The sequence below is a fragment of the Xenopus tropicalis genome, chromosome 5 (genome assembly GCF_000004195.4).
Source record: "Xenopus tropicalis strain Nigerian chromosome 5, UCB_Xtro_10.0, whole genome shotgun sequence".
NCBI lineage: Eukaryota > Metazoa > Chordata > Amphibia > Anura > Pipidae > Xenopus > Xenopus tropicalis.
In genome coordinates this window covers 26,752,048-26,771,843 of record NC_030681.2, presented here as the reverse complement: position 1 = coordinate 26,771,843, position 19,796 = coordinate 26,752,048, and the positions used below count along the sequence as shown (strand labels likewise).

The 19,796-nt window shown below is 38.1% G+C and overlaps 2 protein-coding genes across 7 annotated transcripts in view; one reads left to right on the top strand and one right to left on the bottom strand.

Annotated features, from left to right (window-relative positions):
* Positions 1 to 8,889, bottom strand: part of slx4ip (SLX4 interacting protein) — a 93,708-nt gene extending 84,819 nt beyond the window's left edge. The window contains exons 1-2 of one of the 5 annotated variants that reach the window (XM_031901418.1): positions 8,813 to 8,889; positions 3,693 to 3,737 (exon numbers count right to left, since the gene is read on the bottom strand). In XM_031901418.1, the coding sequence (XP_031757278.1) occupies positions 3,693 to 3,713 (21 nt within the window). In that variant the 5' untranslated portion in view covers positions 3,714 to 3,737; positions 8,813 to 8,889. 5 annotated transcript variants of the gene reach the window in all.
* On the top strand, positions 8,859 to 16,835 carry mkks (McKusick-Kaufman syndrome). 2 transcript variants are annotated; one of them, XM_002931737.5, is made up of 6 exons: positions 8,859 to 8,948; positions 10,275 to 10,502; positions 10,851 to 12,243; positions 12,454 to 12,629; positions 14,253 to 14,363; positions 15,235 to 16,835. In XM_002931737.5, the coding sequence occupies exons 3-6, from the start codon at positions 11,253 to 11,255 to the stop codon at positions 15,673 to 15,675; spliced, it is 1,719 nt and encodes a 572-aa protein (XP_002931783.1). In that variant the 5' UTR covers positions 8,859 to 8,948; positions 10,275 to 10,502; positions 10,851 to 11,252; the 3' UTR covers positions 15,676 to 16,835. The 2 variants fall into 2 exon arrangements, with proteins under 2 accessions (XP_002931783.1, XP_004914779.1); XM_004914722.4 differs by lacking the exon at positions 10,275 to 10,502.
* The last annotated feature ends 2,961 nt before the right edge of the window (positions 16,836 to 19,796 follow it).

Below are 19,796 nucleotides of genomic sequence, written 5' to 3'. Positions count from 1 at the left end.
TAAGGTTAGTTTCATAGTAGCTATTTAACCTATGGTGTCTGGCAAGGAACCTAAGGGGAAACCCAAGTAGACACCATAATTACTATGCTCTCCCTTTGTGTATCTTAATGTCAAGAAGACACTTAGAAACAAATGTAGGGGTCTGTGAGTGCCTGATATTATTAAATGTCTCAAGTTGAAGGTTTGAGGCATTTGCACTTGGACCCCACGTCACACTGGGTTAAGATCTACACTTTTTGGCAGTACAGGTATGGGATCTGTTATCCAGAAACCCATTATCCAGAAAGCTCCAAATTACGGGGAGGCCATCTCCCACGAACTGCATTTTAATCAAATAATTCAGATTGTATTTCTTTTCTATTAATTCTTAATAGAGTTGAAACAATCCTATCGGGTTTAATTAATGTTTTAATGATTTTTTAGTAGTATGGAGATCCAAATTACGGAAAGACCCCTTATCCAGAAAACCTTAGGTCCCAAGCATTCTGGATAATGGGTTCTTTACCTGTACTGCATCTTATTATCATTGTCTGCTAATCTATCCAACTTGCTACTGTACAGGCCTTGATTACTATTGCTGGTGCAATAACTTGGTACAAAAGTATGCGGCAAGTCTGAAAGCAATAAAGTGCCATTCACCGAGCAGTTCCGTCTAAGTTGCAATGGCTTTAGCTCCAATGCATTTTTGTGCCTCTGACTGGAGTCAATAGAAAACATGAAATGAACACTGCTGCCTAAGAAACATCACACTAAAGCCGACCATACACGCACCAATAATATCGTACGAAACCTCATTTCGTATGATATTCAGTGTGTGTATGGCTGCTTGAAGGTTGCGGATATCGGTCTACTCATCGATCAGCCAGGTTAAAAGGTTTTGATCGGGCACCATTAAAGGCCCCAGAGCAAAATCTACGTTCAGAGCTGAATCGCCAGGTAGAGGTATAATTGCCTATTGTTTCTACCTCCATATGTGACAATTCAGCCCTGAACGTCAGTGGAGGGTGGGAACGATCTTTTGTGCGACCAATGGTCATACGATTGAATTAGAATGACCGGTATAGGCGCAGTTGGTTCGGGGGCCGCATCAACGAGCTACATGGGCCGATAAGTGTATGACCACCTTAAGGCCTTGACATCCATTGGGTTTATGATTGTAGATCAGGGGGATAGATGATTTCATATTGAAACTGCCACCTACTGGAGGGATATTCTAATAATTTAGATAAAATTTAACGAGCATACTACTCCAGTTCCTCTTATTTCCCTTCTCAGCAAATGGGATTTTTTTAAAGAAATTTTACTGACCAATATAAATCTTCACAAAGAGTTAATCAAGCCTACTCTGTGAGCTGTAACAACACAAACAGTCAGCTTTGCTGCATGAACAAACAAGTTTCTATATGAACTAGAGTTCATCGAAAATACACACCCCTTATTTCCAAACCCTATTTCCTTATTTTCCCTCTGCCCTATTGCATATTCATCTAGAATTGTTCATATAAGCTTCATATAAGAAAAGCCCATATGAATCTCAAGTGAAGGCCCCTAATGGAATAGACCCTTGAGTATTTGAGAGCTTAGTTCAGTTTTACCTAGGTCACTTTTTCTCAGATAACTTTGTATCTGGTATGTTAAGGGATCACATTGGCAGTTATGTTCTGGAGTAGTGCTGTCCAACTGGCGGCCCGCGACCCCCCTCTCTGTGGCCCCCCACCTGTCTGGCTGCTTTGATGCCTTACTCTTGTGTAAGCTTTAAATGGTATCAGTACTGAGATTAACTGGCCCCCTGCATTGCTCACACCTCAGATTCAGGCTGTAATCAGGCTGTATTGTTTAAATATGTAATCCCTTGTGTTGTTCACACCTTTTAATCTCTGCATTGTTCACCCCCTGCAGTGTTCACACCTCAGGCTCAGGCTGTAATCACCCCCATTGTTCACACCTCAGGAGCAGTAGAAACCCACAAATAATCCCTGCACACTACAAAAAGATCATATACTGAGGTGGTACTTCAATTAAAAAGTTTTTTAATACATAGTTATTGTGCAGACTGTAGGAGCAGTGCCAGCATTGTGTCACTGTATGCTGCCTGTGTGTGCCATACACACAGGCATCATAGGGCAAGCAGAGTATGGCACACACAGGCAGGGTAGGGAAGGCAGAGTATGGCACACACAGGCAGGGTAGGGAAGGCAGAGTATGGCACACACAGGCAGAGTATGGCACACACAGGCAGGGTAGGGAAGGCAGAGTATGGCACACACAGGCAGAGTATGGCACACACAGGCCAAGTATGGCACAAACCAGCCAAGAATGGTAAACACAGTGAAAGTATGGCACTACAACCATTAATATGGGTATGTTCATGTGATAACATGGGTGTGGTTTCAAGTGGGTGCGGTTTCAAAAAGGGGAGTGGTCAAAACTGGCTTCCATTATCGGCCCTCCACCGTGTAGGTCGGAAAAATTCCGGCCCTCGGTACAACAGAAGTTGGACAGCACTGTTCTGGAGAATGGCATAATAAGTAGTCATGGCTTTATGAAAGGACCTGGTCATTTCAGACAAATTTAATAGCTTTTTATGATGATTTAAGTAGTAAGTTGGATAACTGGGCTGCAGCAGACGTAATCTATTTAGATTTTAGCAAAACTGAAATAGTGTCACATAAGCAACTGCTTTTTAATTAAGTTCGTTGTAATGCTGTTTGCACATTTATAGAAACCTGGCTAATGAACCCAGTACAGAGAGAGCTTGTCAATGGTGCATTCACTACATGGGTTCTTAGTCAGGCACAGCAGGGTGATGTATTGGGTCCACTTTACTTTAATGTTTTTTAGATTAATGATATTGCTAATAAGACTATACAGGTCAATTAATTTCATGCGGGATGTAGCATCCTGGCAGGGGTTTCTGGACAAGCTGCCAATCTGGGCAGCTAAGTGGCAGATGCACTGGTAATGCCCTTTCAAGAATATGCAGTACCGTATTGGTCTCCAGTGCTCAAATAATTGAAAAAGAAAAAGTACAGAGAAGAGCGACTAAGCTGACAAAGGTAATAGAAATTATAAAGAAAGAATTGCCATGCTGGGAATGTTTAAACTGGAGAAAAGGCCCTTAAGAGGGGAATATGATAACTGTATAATTATATTATGGGACCATACAATAAACTCTGTGGTGCCTTATTCACCAGTAGATCCTTCCAGCAAACACCAGAGCATCCACTGATATTTTAAGAAAGGAGGTCTTGGATTCTGGAAGGATTGTTTTGTTCCTAGATGTAGGGATAATGTGGGAAGCTTACTTATTATAAAAAAAAAAAAAAATAAGAACACACGCAGATATATGCAGAAGACTCTGTCTTGGCTTGCAGCTGAAATAATTACTATTCATCCATGCAGCTTTATTAGTTTTATTGGTGATTATCTGCCAACTTAAGCCCAATATGGCTGATTAAGAGAAAAAAAACAATGCAGACTAGAGAATAAACCTCAGCACTTGATTGTTGCATTTCTTTAAAAGAGTGGGAAAATATGGAGCCTTGGCGGCAACTTTCAAAGTATAAATAAGTATTAATTCTAGCCTAATCTATAGATAGATAGATGATGACAGATCATAGATAGATAGATAGATAGATAGATACTACTTTGGTACTTTGCATGTCATTTTCATTTCAGTTTGAAATACATACCTTTACAACAAGCTTGTTCATGGCAAAAAAGTTCAAAATCAAGATCTGCAAGAGATTAAAGGTTGTCTCATGTAGTATTATACACAAGGGCCAATTAAAAAAACAATTAACAAAATACTTATTGAATGACTGAATAAATATTGCAACAATATTTCCAAATTTTACCACACAACAAAAACAAAAAAAAATAAGAGATTATTAAATTGAATGTGTTTTATAGATAGTGAGCCGCCTTCCTCCACCTAATCCCATGTAATATATAGTGAATGTCTAATTAGAGTTGGCGTGCTTATTATATAACTACACACACAAGAGTAAGGTTAAAAATACACAAATGATTTTTATTTGCTCATAGTACAAAACATAAAAGTAAAATTAATAAAAAAAGGTTTATGGTTTATATACATTTTCAAGCGGAGCATACACGTTAAAAGTCAGATAGTGTGATTCTTTTATGGATTAAAAATATCTTTTATATGGAGCCTGTATGATATACAATATTCTTACAGAGTTACAGTTAGTATCTACTTATATCAGGATTCCCACCCAATATGATCATATAAGATCAACTATTGTATCAGCAAGTAGCTTGGAGAAGCGATTATTTAATAAGGGATTAATTAGTTTTTCCCTTCTCCTATACAGAGTAAAGCAAGAAGCCGATGTAATGAAATAAAAGTATATCCCAAGCAGACAGATGCCGCTAATGTGCTATAAGATTAAAAGTGTATTGTATATATACCATAAACCTTTTTAATTAATTTTACTTTTATGTTTTGTACTACAAGCAAATAAAAATCATTTGTGTGTTTTTAACTATATTCTGGTGTGTGTAGTTATATAAGAGCGCCAACTCTAATTAGACATTGCAAAAGAAAAGGGCAAAAGCAAACTGAAGAGAAGCAGAACATTTCTTCCACCAATCTGCAAAGCACAAGGCACTTAGACTTGACCCTAATCCACCCAAAACGCCTTCCACTTGTCCAACCTGCCCCTTTTTGGACGATTGTGAACTGTCCCACAGAACCTGGGACCACTGGTTGGAAAATATACCACAGGCTTTCTAAGCATAGGTACTGCTTAGGCAGTTACTGAAATGTATGTTTTTATACCAAATAATGTGACATATGAAAAATTTGATAAGTTTATAAATGTATATTGCAATATGATAGTACTGTACTACCTGTACTAACTCTCACCACTCAGCAAGATCTGTGTGTTTTTAGACTAATTACAATTCAGAAATTCCAAATTCTACAGCACACGGGCTGACTGCACCGAAAGCCCCAAGCCCCTGCCGCTTCCTACTGCATTCAACGACATTCTGAGGATGCATTTATTGGCACAAAATGCCCATTATTCTCCCTCAAGCCAAGAATAAAGCAAATGGCACAGCCTCTCCCAACAGAACAGTTATACGATGGTGTAACCATCAGTCTGGGAATCACAATGAGTCAGCTGTTCTGCAGCAGGAAAAATAGATTTATATGTGAAAACCAACAAATAAAACATGGGATATCACAACAATTCTAAGGATACGTTTCCGATGGATAGATTTTTAAAATACCCAACAGAACATGGTGGATTTTCTTTCGTAGTGAGAGTTTCCATTTAAAAACCCAATAATCTGTTTATCAGTGATTATTAGATGAGTTGTAAGAAACTTATATCTTGTTTTTGCCATTATTTTTATTGGTTTGTATGGGTCTATAACTACCATATCTTATGGGTAATGAAAGCCACCACGTTTTCTTTCACTGTTTGTTGGTAACTATAACGTAGACTATAAATAATCTGTAATAGTATATAGTGTAAGTACTGTTTTAGTTTAAATAATCATTTAATTGTAATAATATCTTCCCTTTAATGTACACTTATTGGTGTGGAATTTGTGTCTGCTCCTCAGGAAGAGGGCATATTATTATATCACATCTTACATGGGGGTTTATCTGAAAGGGTTGAATTCCCTTTTTTCAAACTAATTTAACTAAGAAGTGCCAATTAAGCTTACGTTATCTGCTGGAATTATCCCCTGAAAGAAAAGTTCTATATAAGTATTTCTAAATGAGTCCTAAGGGTCTACAAGATAAAGGTGTGGCTTATTGGCAATGAAACAATTCAAATTTGATGCTGGCTATGGTCCTCTTCTGCTTAGTCTGAGAATGTTATTTTTAAATCTGAGAGTCAACTCAGCCCCCTATCGATATATTTTCCTTGCCCTTTAAAACTTATCTAGGCACTTGCAATTATGTTACAGCAATGACAATAATTTAAAACTATGCTTATCTCTTCAACTGAACAATTATGGATAAAAAAAACAGATATTTTGTTTTTTGTTCCCTAGTGCTTGAGTTTTTTGTTTTGTTTCAAAACCTATAGCTTTCAATTAGAAGATGAAATCAGTATGGTAGTTCCAATAAATACCAATTACGGGGCCAAATGTGCTTCTGTGAGAAAAATATTCTTCTTCAGGTTTGCAGAAAAATCACATGAATCAAAGGAACATATTATGAAGAGTGCAATGCTCTCCTGATCTCTGTACAAGTACTAGCAATTGCGCAAGGCAACATCAGGTGGGGTCATAAAAACATAAATACTCATTTAAAAAAAAAAGCTTGGTCAGGAGTCTATAAAATTGCACTAGCAACATGCTCCTGGGGAAATTACAGATTTATTACAACATGAATCAGCCAGAATCATCCTGTCTTGACATTCTGTATTGTTACTTTCACACTTTCCCAAAACTCTTCTCCAATTCACATTGAAAAATAAAAATGCTGAATTCGGAATTGCTCAATTGTAATTAAGACTAAAAACACACAGAATGTGATGATCTTGCCGAGTGGCGAAAGTTCAGAATATTTTTATCTGATAAACAGGTTGGAGCATGATTGCAGGGAACACTGATAACTTCTGTACTATAATCCGATAGTCAGTGCTAATACACGGGATAAAAAAAATAAAGTATTAAATATTGCTGGGGCTGTGGTATCATAAATTGCTGAGGCCACTGTTCCATGACATAACTTGTTATGAAATAAACAAAGCTGCTGAGTGACTATACACAGGGGTAATTATTACATACCAGCGTTATCAGTGAACACCCTCACCTCAGGTATTAAAAGCAAAATAAAAAACAAAAAAAAACAATGCAACATGTATAGTGCAAGGAACTGCTAGGGCTGTCATGGTCACTGGGTCATGAAGTACTGGCTACATCCTCAGTCCAACTTTCAATTTAAAAAAAACTTTGCTTTTAAAGGAGTTTTAAAGCCCACCCCCTATTCCTGTAGGCAAACAATATACGGGGCAGCTAAAAATTATTATCTTTAAAAATAAGCCCTGTTATTGGAGCTCCCTATATGATCTTTTAAATTTCGTGTCCGTGGTTCAAATGAAAATGTGGGCATGTTCTAACAGTTCCTGCCAGAAGCACAGTAGGAGGGGAATAACCAATAGCTGCACTAACGTCACACAAGGAAAGACAAATGTCAGTTCCCTACAGGGGGGTGCTCCTGTCCCAGGGGCCCTGCAAGTGCCCCCGCCGTCCGCTTCCCCAAACCCCCCCGATGTCCTCCCCTGAGCAGGCGGAAATTTAATGCATTAGGGGAGGACCAGTCAGGCAGGGGAAGCGCCGGCAAGGGTCGGGCCCACCGGGATTTTTCTCGATGTCTGTGCGGCCCAGTCCAACCCTGGTTCCCTATTAGGTCCACCTAGCTGCTGATTGGTTCCTATTGCACAGTGCGGTACTGTCAGCTCCCCTGCACAGCCTGAGAAAGTAGCCAGTGGCTAGTGAAACAACAGATGGGTGGGACTAGAAAGTTTTTTGGGGAAATTTTCAATAAATCAGCACAATCACATATTTTTTTTAAGTATATTTCTTCAGTATTTGGAGGAGTATAATGCACTGGCACATTCTTGTTTTTTACCCATTATATCCCTTTTAAAGAAAATGCAACAATAGTCATGTTGGTTGGTGTGCCAATGGGTGAGGCTTTATGTGACTGTGGGTGGGCCTTTATTATTACAGTGAAGCGCATACACTCCTTTCAACATATTAAGCTTACGTCAACCACTACAAAAAACACTAGCTTTTTAAAATGTATTTGTTGCCTTTAATCAAAATTTAAAAAAAATAAATACATCATGTTTGATGCACATTGCACTAATAGTTATAAAGCTGCCACTAGGTGGCAGTGCAACAACTTAAAATCACTGTATTTTTATTTATATAGCACTTATGTAGGCAGAACTGTACAGCAGAACAGTAAATGAACAGGGGGTAGTTTTAATAATAAATACTTAATTTACAGTTACATTAAACAATTAAGAGGCAGGTTTTCTCCCCAGATCTGCCTAAATGGTCCACACAAATCAGCTGCTGAATATGCTCCAGTGATTATATATGGTCATGGAACTCCTTTATGACTTATATTTTACAATAGTGCATTCACTATATAACTCGCTGGGTCCTTTTGCTGAAGTAGTACTGAACTCTGCTGAAAGGGGCTTATGGGAACAGTAGTACAGCAATAGAAGGCCACTAGAGGTTGCACATATGCCTAATCGTTATGTTTAGACAATATTTTGCCGCCTTTACCTTAGAGACAAATGCCTTTAATCCCTCTCTTGCCTACATCCCCCACGGTCCCATGAGCTGGAGACTGCGAAGCAGCAACAAGAAACCGCGCTAATACCTAGGGGGGAAATACTTAGTATGGGCAAAGCAGCAGCGCCTTCCCCATTCAATGATGGACGCTACGGTAGCCGGAAAGAGGCAAAAGTCCTCGTTACGACCAATCGATTATTTACGAGTTTCAGGAAAACATAGTAGGCCTTCGTTTCGATTTAATCGGAATGCACAAACGGTCTACAGTAAATCCGTCTTTGAAAACACGGGAATCCCAGCGCGTCAACGTTTCCATGGCTACACCCCCCCCACCAGCGCCTTCTGTTACAGCGACTTATACCTAATGACAAATGGCTTGACGTTAAAAAAATACCACGTGACGCACTATGCCAAGTTGAAATTACCGACATGTTTTTAGATATTGGTATGCATTGCGTTAACGGGGCAAATTCCCGGAGTAGCGTTATTAATTTGTTATCCTAAAAGTTACATCTGCGTCAGGGGGCGTGACGTCATCAAGCTGCGCCCTAGTGAGTGGCTTCGCTGCCCAACCTGTTTGCTGGCATGACCTTGTGTCCTCGCTTGGGACAGTCTTTATCCTTATTGGTAGTATAAAGAGACTGCTGGTGAGTGGTGGCTAAATGGCTTTCATTTATTGGGTTCTCTGTGCTTTGGTTTATATGTGGGTTGCATGAGTCTGTGTGTGTATTAGGCATGCTTTCAGGAACCAGGAACTAAGTAATAGTCGTAAAGGGAGACTATATAAACCAATATAACAATAAAAAGTATACTTTGTTTAATAATACAGTGTATAGCATGCTTTTTTCACAAGAGGACCAAATAAGGGCTCTTAAAACGCAACTTTACTGCTTTGTTGTTATTTGAACATATGAATGGCTGTCGTCATGTATTATTACTATTATTAACATTTATTTATAAAATACCAATCTGTAAATGGAATGTAAATAGAAGAGCCTTCTGGAAAAAACATATGCACCTTAACATAAAATAAGGTATCCAAAATGCCTGGAGTTGATCATTATTACCCTAATGACAAGGGGTTAGTTGGTGTCTCAGTTATAGGAAGAGTTCAGTATCAATTTAACTTCAAAAACTATTTGGTTGCTAAGGTCCACATTACTCTAGCAACCAGTGACTTGAAAAAAAATAAGTAATAAATATACAAAGTTTCTTGTCTGCTGTTGTCAGTGTGACCCCTATTTGAAAGCGGGAAGAATCAGAATAAAGAAACAAATCATTTAAAAACTATAAGAAATAAAAAAAAAAAAAAAGAACAAAACTTTCTAATAAATGACCGACCATCTTAGTAAAAGGTAACTTGTAGGTGAACTACCACTATAAGGCTGGGAGCATATGGAGTGAATTGTCTGCTTTCCTTCGTCTGGGGAAAGCCAGTGCAGTTTTCTCCTAACAGGAGCACTAGCCCCGAGCGGCCTAAAATTTTGGCACCTCCCAGTTGTTGTATATTTCCTTGTCTTATAAGTTAGTTATACAACTATATTGTCGTTATGTGCAATGTTTTCAAGGAATGACTGAGAAAGACATCCTTGTACAATGAATGTTCTCGTATAAATGTGACAGGGATAGAACAGTAGTAGCACAGAATGATGTTGCTGACTGGTTAATAAGTCTGTAAACTGCATAAAACTCAGAGCTGCCACAAGACATGTGCTTAAATGTGTTAAAGGAAACTGTGCATTATATTTCGGTGTGTTTTCCTTAGTCTCATGTGTGCCGGTTCTGATTTTCTGTAGACTTTTTAGTGCATGCTGATACTGTCCTCAGCTTAAAGAACTTCGAGAGATCAGGGAGTGCCCATGAAACCTGCATGCAGTCTTCCTGCTGATCTTGCCTACTCATAAAGCATAATGTTTAGGGTTTTTTTCTGTGACAGACATATTTCCTATTTTTTATGTCTTTCTTTTATTTAGATAATCTGAGGTATGGGGCTAGGAAACCTTTGGAAGAACTACAAAGTTTTAATTGTTATGGGAACAGGTCTTGGACTTGTACATTGGGGATGGTATAATATTAAGTCAAACCCAATATTCCAGCCTGAAAGAGAAGACACTCTAGAACCAGAGCCTGCCATAACTGGATATGCTGTAGAAAAAAACACAGCGAAAAAGGCCAAATAACCTACACATAACTTGATCTAGGTACGTTTTCGTGGTCTGTTAAAGGTTCATCAAAATACTTGTAACCCCCAACCTTGTTGAGGTTTGATAGAGGAAAAGTAGTGGCTTGGCTGTTAGGTTACATATATTATACCAAGATTTTCACTCTTTTTTAGGCATTTATCATGTGTAATTAAATATTTGTCAACTTCTTGTTTACTTTATGTTTACAATGGGCTTCTGGAATGCTTGTAATGCTTATTTTACCTGCTTAGAAAATATTCCCAATAAGCTCTCTTAAAAGCAATATTATATGTGAATGAAAACCCTTTTACAACAGGTAGCATTCATAAACAATCACTGTCTCTTTTTTCTTCCAATTTCCTTCAGATAACCGTCCTAGCTTATATCTCCATTTATTAATTCAAGAAGGATGATTAAAAAACAGACGTGGTTACGAAAGAACTGGCTGTGGGTTGCTGGCATATCCTTTTTAGGCATTCATTTTGGAACATACTTTATTCAGAAGCTGGCAAAACAGTCTGCAAAGTCAAATTTACAACTGAAAGAGTCCAAAAACAGTGAATGATCCAACTGGCTACTTCACTTCCATCCACAAAACAAGACAGCATGGTGCATGATTGTTGGTGGGGTGTATGTTTTGTCATTATGCTGATGTGATCTGAGATGGGGGATGTTCATTTTATAGATTTTGAGATAATGTGAATAAAAAAAATGAATCTTTAATTACAGACTGTATTTATTGTTCTGCAATCAGATCAGTATTTTACCATGTCCAGAGTTGAAGCTAAAAAGCCATCCGTTTGTACAACGGGCCCAATGAATATCCAGTCTGTGAGGGACTCACTTAGTGTGCTGCATGGTGTTATTATGTCATGTTATGGCCCACTAGGCAGAATCAAACAAGTCCATAATGGCACAGGTGGATGTGTTCTCACTACATCACAGTCCTCTGCCTTATTCAATAGCTTTTCTGTCAGCAAACCAGTGGCAAAGCTGCTTGTAGCATCCATAAGGAATCATATATCTTGCTTCAGTGATTCTGGCCTTTTTGCAGCCAGTCTGTGTTGCTATTTGGTCGATCACTTTTTCAATTTAAACATAGCACGGCACACAGTAATTAAAGTAAGCAGGAGTCTTCTGAACATGTGTATTAGTTATCTGAGTGCTGATGACTGTGCATGTAAAGTAAAAGTAGATTTTAATAGCAGCAAGCCATTGTTATGCTTAATACGTTCTGTGGTGTCTAGCAAGCCGGCTTGTATGCTGACTACCCAAGAAGCAGATTACATCAGCACGTTAATCCTAAAAGCCTTCATCTGTACCATTCCTGATAAGTCTGGGCCCAATATTGTTTTAGGGAAAAGTGTTATTGTACCAATTGAAGGTCACAGTGTATCAGAATCCTCCGTGGTGCCTGGCCTTCTCATTGAAATGCCCGAGTTTTGTTGGAGCAGATCTGTACCTTCCAGTGGATTACCATTTGCAGAAATTAAGCTAGCTTTGTTTTCCATCTCACTATCTGGAGACCTTTGTGATACAGGAGAAGGGACTCTGAACATACTAAATAGCGTTGACACGGAAAATGTTATGCTGGACCAACTCTTGATTCTTGGGAAAAAATTAGTTGAGGACCGTGTCAACTTCCTTCTGTGTCAAAAAGTTGTCCATCCATCCTTGAAGCAATACCTTAAAGAGCACAGTGTCGTTGCAGTGGATAGATTAGGTGCAGCTTTAATGGAACCCGTGAGTCAAATGACAGGTAATTTTTCTTTAAATAGTGTATAAGTTAAAAGGGGTAATCTTCAGCCAAGTGATGTGATGAGCAAGTGCTATTGTGAATATTCATAGTGACCTTAAAAGTATGAACATGATTCATTGTCCTCTCCTCTCTTTGCTTTATCAGTTGTAACCTATTTTTGGTTGAAAAAGTTTTTACATGACAATATTTTTGCTCCCTTTCCAATAACAGGTGCACAACCTATAGCTTCTCTTAGCTCCATCCCTGACACTTGCTATGGCAGCTTGCAAGGTCTTCATAAAATGTCTATGGGATCTAAGCATTATATACACCTTATTCCCACTGGCAACTCAGTGTGCAGCTTTGTCCTCTGTAATCGAAATGAGACATCATTAAAAGAGCTTATGGTAAGTCCATGTTTCACTATGTCACAAGTCTTGCCCTTTTCTGTAGTATTTTATCTTCCTTACCAATACCATGTGTTACTAGTCTAGAATTATTTTTTTTTGTTTCATTTTTAACAGTAAAGTAAGTGTTCCACCTTGTATAGGATGTCATTATGTATGTATGTATGTATAACTTTATTTATAAATCGCCACAAGGGTACGCAGTGCTGTACAATCTTTCAAAATACAAAATTACACACAGGGAGGACAAGTGTTATAATAAATAAATAAATACAATAAATATATATATATATATATATATATATATATAATATGCACAGGGAATAAGTGCCATGTGGTATGAGACACAGTAGGAAGGAGGTCCCTGCCCCGTAAAGCTTTTAGTAATCTGTAAAAATCCAAGCAATCGCTTGCACTTGCAGTTTTGACCCATTACTGACAAGGTTTTCAAAGCCAGATCAACTGCCACTTGGCTTATGTTCCTACATTGATTAAATGCCATGAGAAAGTTGTCCAACTGGGCATAAGCTTAAAGGTGAGTTTGTGAAGTCAAAAGGCTTATATGTGTGGCTGCTTGGTCAAATTCTAATTTTCTGATCATTCCTCTCTAATGGAGCAGAGATTCAATGCACTAGATTTAAAATAGGCGGGCAGGGGCCCGTCTGAGATACAAGGTAGTAGCAGCAGGCACTCTGTGCAGAGAACGGCAACCCTGGGGGGCAGAAGTGCTAGTAAATGTGACTAAGGGCCACCCTCTTGCACTTGTGCCCCCTGGTATTATAAATTACTCCTTATGTTTTTTACACTTAACCACCTGCCATTCACTTTTCTAAACTCTATGTGCTCAATGGAGCACAGATATTTGGCCCTTGCCCATAAATACAGTGCTGCCTGGTGATACCAAAATCTCTCTACCTTGCACCTTATTTCCAATCTGGCACTAGGTGTATAGCACAGCCAGACCCTGTATGCAAAGTTGTTTAAATAAGCAATAAGAGCTGCCCCTAGGACTAGCTTCAAGAGCTTATATAAGTTCAGTAGCAATATAAATGTCATTGGGCACCAACTATTATTGACTTTTGCAAAGTTTTGAGCACATAGAATTTGTGAGGTTTTGCACTTTTTTTCCTGAAGTTCTGTTGCATATTATATTTTATTTTTTTCTTAGTAGTTCTGCCTTGTAACTAGTTTCTTGCAAATTTATCATGGTTTTGTTACAATACTAAGTCTAAAATCTTATTCTTATATTTATTCTGGTGTTTTGTGTCAGCATTAAACAAATATTTGATAAATGGCAAAATAAAACTAGAGAATACATCTTGCAGATTTAGCTGGTGACTTTATTTTATTGTACTTTAATAAACCCAATTTCCCTAACGGGAGGCTAGAATATATATCACTGACTGTTTTTAATTTAGGAGATAAAGGAATGGCTGCTTCTGTTCCAGCCTGGAACTGGAGACCAATTATAAATTACTGAATTGTCCAACGGTACCATTTTTTTTAAAGTTAATTCCAAAATTGTCTGGATCATTAAGTGAATGGGGTGATTTATACAGTTATTAACCTGTTTTGCTTTGAACAGTGATTTAATAAATAACAACATCTTCATTTTTATTGCAGCGGACCTGCGAGGCAGCAGAGCGTGTATTACAGCTCACTCTTAAGAACCCATGGGTGTTGCTTGGTGGTGGCTGCACAGAAACACACTTGGCAGCATTGCTGAGATACAAGGTAAAATTATTACTGCAAAATAGAACTGTCTAATTTAATGCACCCCATCAAAAGCCAGAAGCTAGATTGTAATTAAGAAATAAATGACCCTGAGCTTGGACATCCTTGTTAGAGATAATTCAGCATGTAGGAAATAGCTTGCAGCTACCCTGTACACCCTTATATATCCCCTCCCACCTTTTTTTGGGCTTTTAGTTACTGTTGCACACAGGAGCGTGCACCATGGGCCAATTTAATCATGCTGTGACTGTTAATGACTATATTTAGTGAACAAGATAAATAATTTCATTTTTTTACCCCTGTTTCAAAGAGCATCCTACTTATCATGCTCCATTGCTGTTTTAAGTAAAGCATTTCTAATATATATTGCATACACATTTTCTGTACTGGGAATATACCAGAGGCTTCACTGATAATGGTCTTCAGGTTGGTATTGTTTTCTTTGTGTCTGGATGCACCATAATATAAAACTCTATCTCTAGGCAGTCAGCATATGTACTTAGTTACACACACACACACATATTTATATATATATATATATATATATATATATATATATATATATATATATATCAGTCCTGATGGTGTCTGCACTCCAAGGCTTTAGTATTCTGTGGGGTGCACAGCCAAAAAAAATTTTTTGAATTTTAAGGGTGTGCCGGCCATGGATTATTTCATGCTGTATATATATATATTTGTATATATATATATATATTTGTATATAAAGCTGTAGCTAATGTGTCAGGTCCAAGTGATTTTCCAAACCGTTATAACTAACAAACCTCTGAGTATATAAACATTATGACCATAGAAGTAGTTAATATCTATCCAGTATTAGCTAGAGCTTAGCTGTGATTTTACTCTGTTTCAGAGTGCCAATATGCACAGCAGTGGCCTGACAGAGCTGAACTGCACAGCGGCAGAGTACCAGCTGGTGGCCGATTGCTTTTGCATCTCATTAGAGGCTCTAGCACGAAATCTGGAACACGACGGAGGAGAAATGTCCATTGATCTACAGATGGGTCATTGCTGGTCTGCTGCTCCTGATGGTGCTGTGGATTTCCATTGCTCAGATACTGGGCAGCAATGCGGGTGTGGAACGCACAGGAAATTAGAAGGGTTAAAGTGCAGTGCTCTGGGAAGTAGGTACGAACCATTCTGTCCTCAGGGGAGCACAGAAAAACAATTATACCCAAAGTCGGACAAGTTTGTTTTTGACTGTTTTGCTGCAAAATGTAACGCCTTACAAGTGGCTGTTAACACTGCCAGTTTAATTCTGGACCTGTCATATGTAATTGAAGATCCCAATTAAGTCCTGTTTCTTAAACAAGTGTATTCGGAGTGAAAAATTTGATTGTAAAACTCACCTTGCTATAGAGATATTTTACAGTGGGTGGGGTCTTATCTATGGCAAATTACCTTATACCATGTGATGTTTCTACTGATTAAAACTTAAATGTTGGGAGTTGTGGTAAATATATTACTATCGAGTCATTAAAGGAACATTTAAGTGTAAAATTAAACTGGGTAAGATAAACTGAATAAAAAATATTTCTAAAAGTAAGCCAAAAATGTAATCTCTAAAGGCTGGAGTGAGCAAATGCCTAACATAATAGCCAGATCACTAATACCTCCTTTACAGCTCTCTAAGCTGTTAGCCATCAGTAACCAATCAGTGACTTGAGGGGGGGTCATATGGGACATAACTGTTCATTTAGTTTGCACTAATTGAATCTGACCCGCGTGCTCACAAACTAACTGAAAAGTTATGTCCCATGTGCCCCCCAGCTGAAGTGAATTTTTTTGGACGTCGGGCTTTATTTTAGACATGTAATACTCAATAAACATTTGTACTTACTTTACTTTATTTGAACCGTCATTGTTGGTACTTTTGGAGTGCCTGACCAAGTTCTTGTGATTCCGCTCCCTCAGGCACCCAAACCCAACATTTCAACTAGTGAGTTCTTCTGTTTGCACTTTTTTGGGTAACACATAAACTAAAAATCATTTAAACTTTAAATAAACCCAATAGGATTCTTTTGCCTACAATATGGATTTATTGTATCCTAGTTGGGATAAAGTACAAGGTACTGTTTTAAATTACAGAGAAAAAGGGAATTTATTTTAAATTTTTAATTATCTGATTAAAATCGAGTCTATGGGAGATGCCCTGCCTGTAATTTGGAAATTTCTGGATAACAGGTTTGCGGATAACAGATCCCATACTTGTATAGGCATATGATCTATTATCTGCAAATTCATTACTGGAAAGCTCCAACTGATTACCTTTTTCTCCCTAATAATAAGATGGTACCTTGCACTTCATGGTAATTAAGCTGCATTATTCCAGAGTATTGATTAATGTGTTGTTCCAGAGGACAGATCCCATATTCTGTATTTAATTAAACCTAATTAGACTTTACCGTGTCATTTTAATAATAAATGTAAATAAATATTCACAAATCACAGTCATATATGGTGGTGTCTGTATTATTTTTCTAACTGTAACTATAGGGCAGTTGGTTTCACTGTAATGTTGTTGGTGTGTAAGGTTGGATTTTCTTTTAGCATCTCTTCAAATACATGGATATACACAGTGTTACAAATAAATAATATATTGGGGTAACAGTCAGGGTCATATGGTTCCAGGAGAACAGCAAAATCTCACTCGCTTCAGTGGCTTAGGGAAACATGATCATAGGGTAAATCTACTTACTTACCATGAAGTAGAAGGAGAAGAAACGAACTAAATTCCTTGGTGTCAAGCTGGACATACATGATCCATAATAAAATGCCAACTTGGCGGCTTATTATTCTTATATGGGAGCTTCTCGACAGGCTGCATCTTTGATATTTATTAGACATGTTTGAAGATTTCCTTGGGTGAGGGCCACATTGATTCATCCTTTCATAACGGGTCTTCAGAGAGTCAATGAGGCCAATAATCCAATCAGCCTTATTTAGCCAAGTTCATGGGTAGCCAAATCAAGTAGAAATCCTCTGGAGAGGCTCTGTAAGGTCTAGCAGCAATGTAGCATCTCCTCATAAAGTGCCTGGAATGTATTTGTTTTTATCAGTCGTAGAAATCTGTTCCTTATGGTGCTTTAGTTCCCCATTTTTTCTTAAAGGAACAGTAACACCAAAGTGTTTTAAAATAATTTATTTTAAACAGCATAATTAGTAGGTCCCTTGCTGTATGTACTACCTGTAAGGTTATCAAACAACATGGTAAGGTCTAATATAAAACCCATTCTCTGTGTTGTACCACTATGCAGAATAGGTATAGAAAGTGATGTAGCACAGAAAATATTTTCTCCCAGTTCCATTATTATACTTTACTTTGGATCATTTTTAAAGAGATAGAAATAGGGAGGGTCATAAGCAGTAGGGTAACTATGTGATGCAGGGTAACTATGTGATGCAGGGCCCCACAACAAAAAAATCTTTGGAGGGGCCAGGCATGCATAACCAACGCTTTCCCCCTCGCCCTTCTGCCCAATCACATCCCTACATCCCTGCCTGCTCTAGGGTAGGAGAGAGGCTGGAGAAGGGAGAATTCTGCACTGTAAAGGTATACTATATGACCAAAAGTACTTGCTGACACAAGTGTATGATCATACATTGACATTCTTGACAATTCTGAGCTGGGTAGTTTAACGAAGGCACCATAATGTACAAAGCAAGGTTCATACACAGTAGGTTTGCTGAGATAGGATTGGAAGAACTTAATTGCCCTGCAAAGAGCCCTGATCTCTTGCCAACCGAACATCTGTCGGGTGAACTTGAACATCCATGTGAGTGAGGCCTTATTCCTAATTTCAGTACCTGAAACCAATTGAACCAATTCCCACCAACAATGTCCTAATATCTAGTGGAAAGCCTTCCCTGAAGAGTAGATGGTAGAAGCAGCTTTATATTAATACATTTGGTTTTGGATTAAGCTATCAGGCAGGCAGGCTTCCATATACTTTTAGCCATATAGTGTAACAGTACTGTACAGGTATTGGACCCCTTATCCGGAAACCCATTATCCAGAAAGCTCCGAATTACGGAAAGCCCGTCTCCCATAGACTCCATTATAAGCAAATAATTCAGAATTTTAAAACTGATTTCCTTTTTTTATGTAGAAATAAAAAAGAACCTTGTAATTGATCCCAACTAAGATATAAATAATCCTTATTGGATGCAAAACAATCCTATTGGGTTTAATTAATGTTTTATTAATGTTTTAGTAGACTTAAGGTATGGAGATCCAAATTATGGAAAGACCCCTTATCCGGAATACCCTTGGTCCCGAGCATTCTGGATAATGGGTCCTATACCTGTACTATACTATATACTAGTGTATAACAGTGCTATACTATATTGTTATTTCTCTCTCGTATGTTGCTATGCATGGTCCATACTGTACTAAAGTAAAGTACTTGGGCACTGGAAGCTACCATAAACAACTCCAAAAACTTGATTGGAGTTGTTCAGTTGTTCACATTTTTGTTCCTTTTTAAGTGCTTAAAGCCCAAATATAACATTTTGCATAATGCAAGCAAATGTAACTCTAAGGCAGGGGTCCCCAACCTTTCTTACTCGTGAGCCACAGTCAAATGTAAAAAGATTTGGAGAGCAACACAAGTGTCATAAAAGTTCATGGAGGTGCCAAATAAGGGCTGTGATTGGCTATTAGGCAGCCTCTATGCACCCTATCAGCTTACAGGGGGCTTTATTTGGTAGGAAATCTTCTTTGTATTCAACCAAAACTTGCCCCCAAGTCAGGAATTCAAAAATAACTCCCTGGTTTGGGGGCACTGAGAGCAACAGCCAAGGGGTTGGGGAGCAACATGTTCTGCTTCACATCACTGCTCTAAGGCATACAATTCTATCTCATATATTTTGGAAAGTGGCCCAGAATTATATTGACCTTTTATCAAGCAAATTGTTTGATATGGGTTTAGAGCCACTGAAAAAAATATCCTAAAAAAAATAGAGCCCTGTGCACTATAATAGTGTTTATTGTATCTATAATCACTGTCAGTAATGTAATTGATCTTCTAGCCCTCTATTTTTCCAAATAAAAAAAGAAGATATCAAGAAAATCCCTAGCATAGCATTAAAGGCAACCAATAAACACGTGTCGGCTGAGATGGATGAATGAGTAGCGCAGACACTAATTGCAAGGTGCTTTGAAAATAGATTTCCTTCCCTGCAAAACCAATTTTGAAAATGATGGAGGAATTACGGTGTTGAGATTCCTTGGATAAATTCCTTTAATCTCCTAAATTGATTAAAGACTGCTTATTACGAGGAAAATTGAGGCTGGTGGCACGGCTGTTACTGCATAGCGCTAAATAAGAAATAAAACTTTAGGTACGTTATTATAATAATGAAATCCTACTTGCTGAGATGTTTTTCAGTGATTAGAAGGAACAACAAAGTGGG

Excerpts from the sequence above, each read along its gene's own strand:
- mkks (XM_004914722.4), top strand. The coding sequence starts at position 11,253 with ATGTCCAGAGTTGAAGCTAAAAAGCCATCCGTTTGTACAACGGGCCCA. Across the intron at positions 12,630-14,252 it reads CATCATTAAAAGAGCTTATG|CGGACCTGCGAGGCAGCAGA; the intron begins GTAAGTCCATGT and ends TTTTTATTGCAG. Across the intron at positions 14,364-15,234 it reads CAGCATTGCTGAGATACAAG|AGTGCCAATATGCACAGCAG; the intron begins GTAAAATTATTA and ends ACTCTGTTTCAG.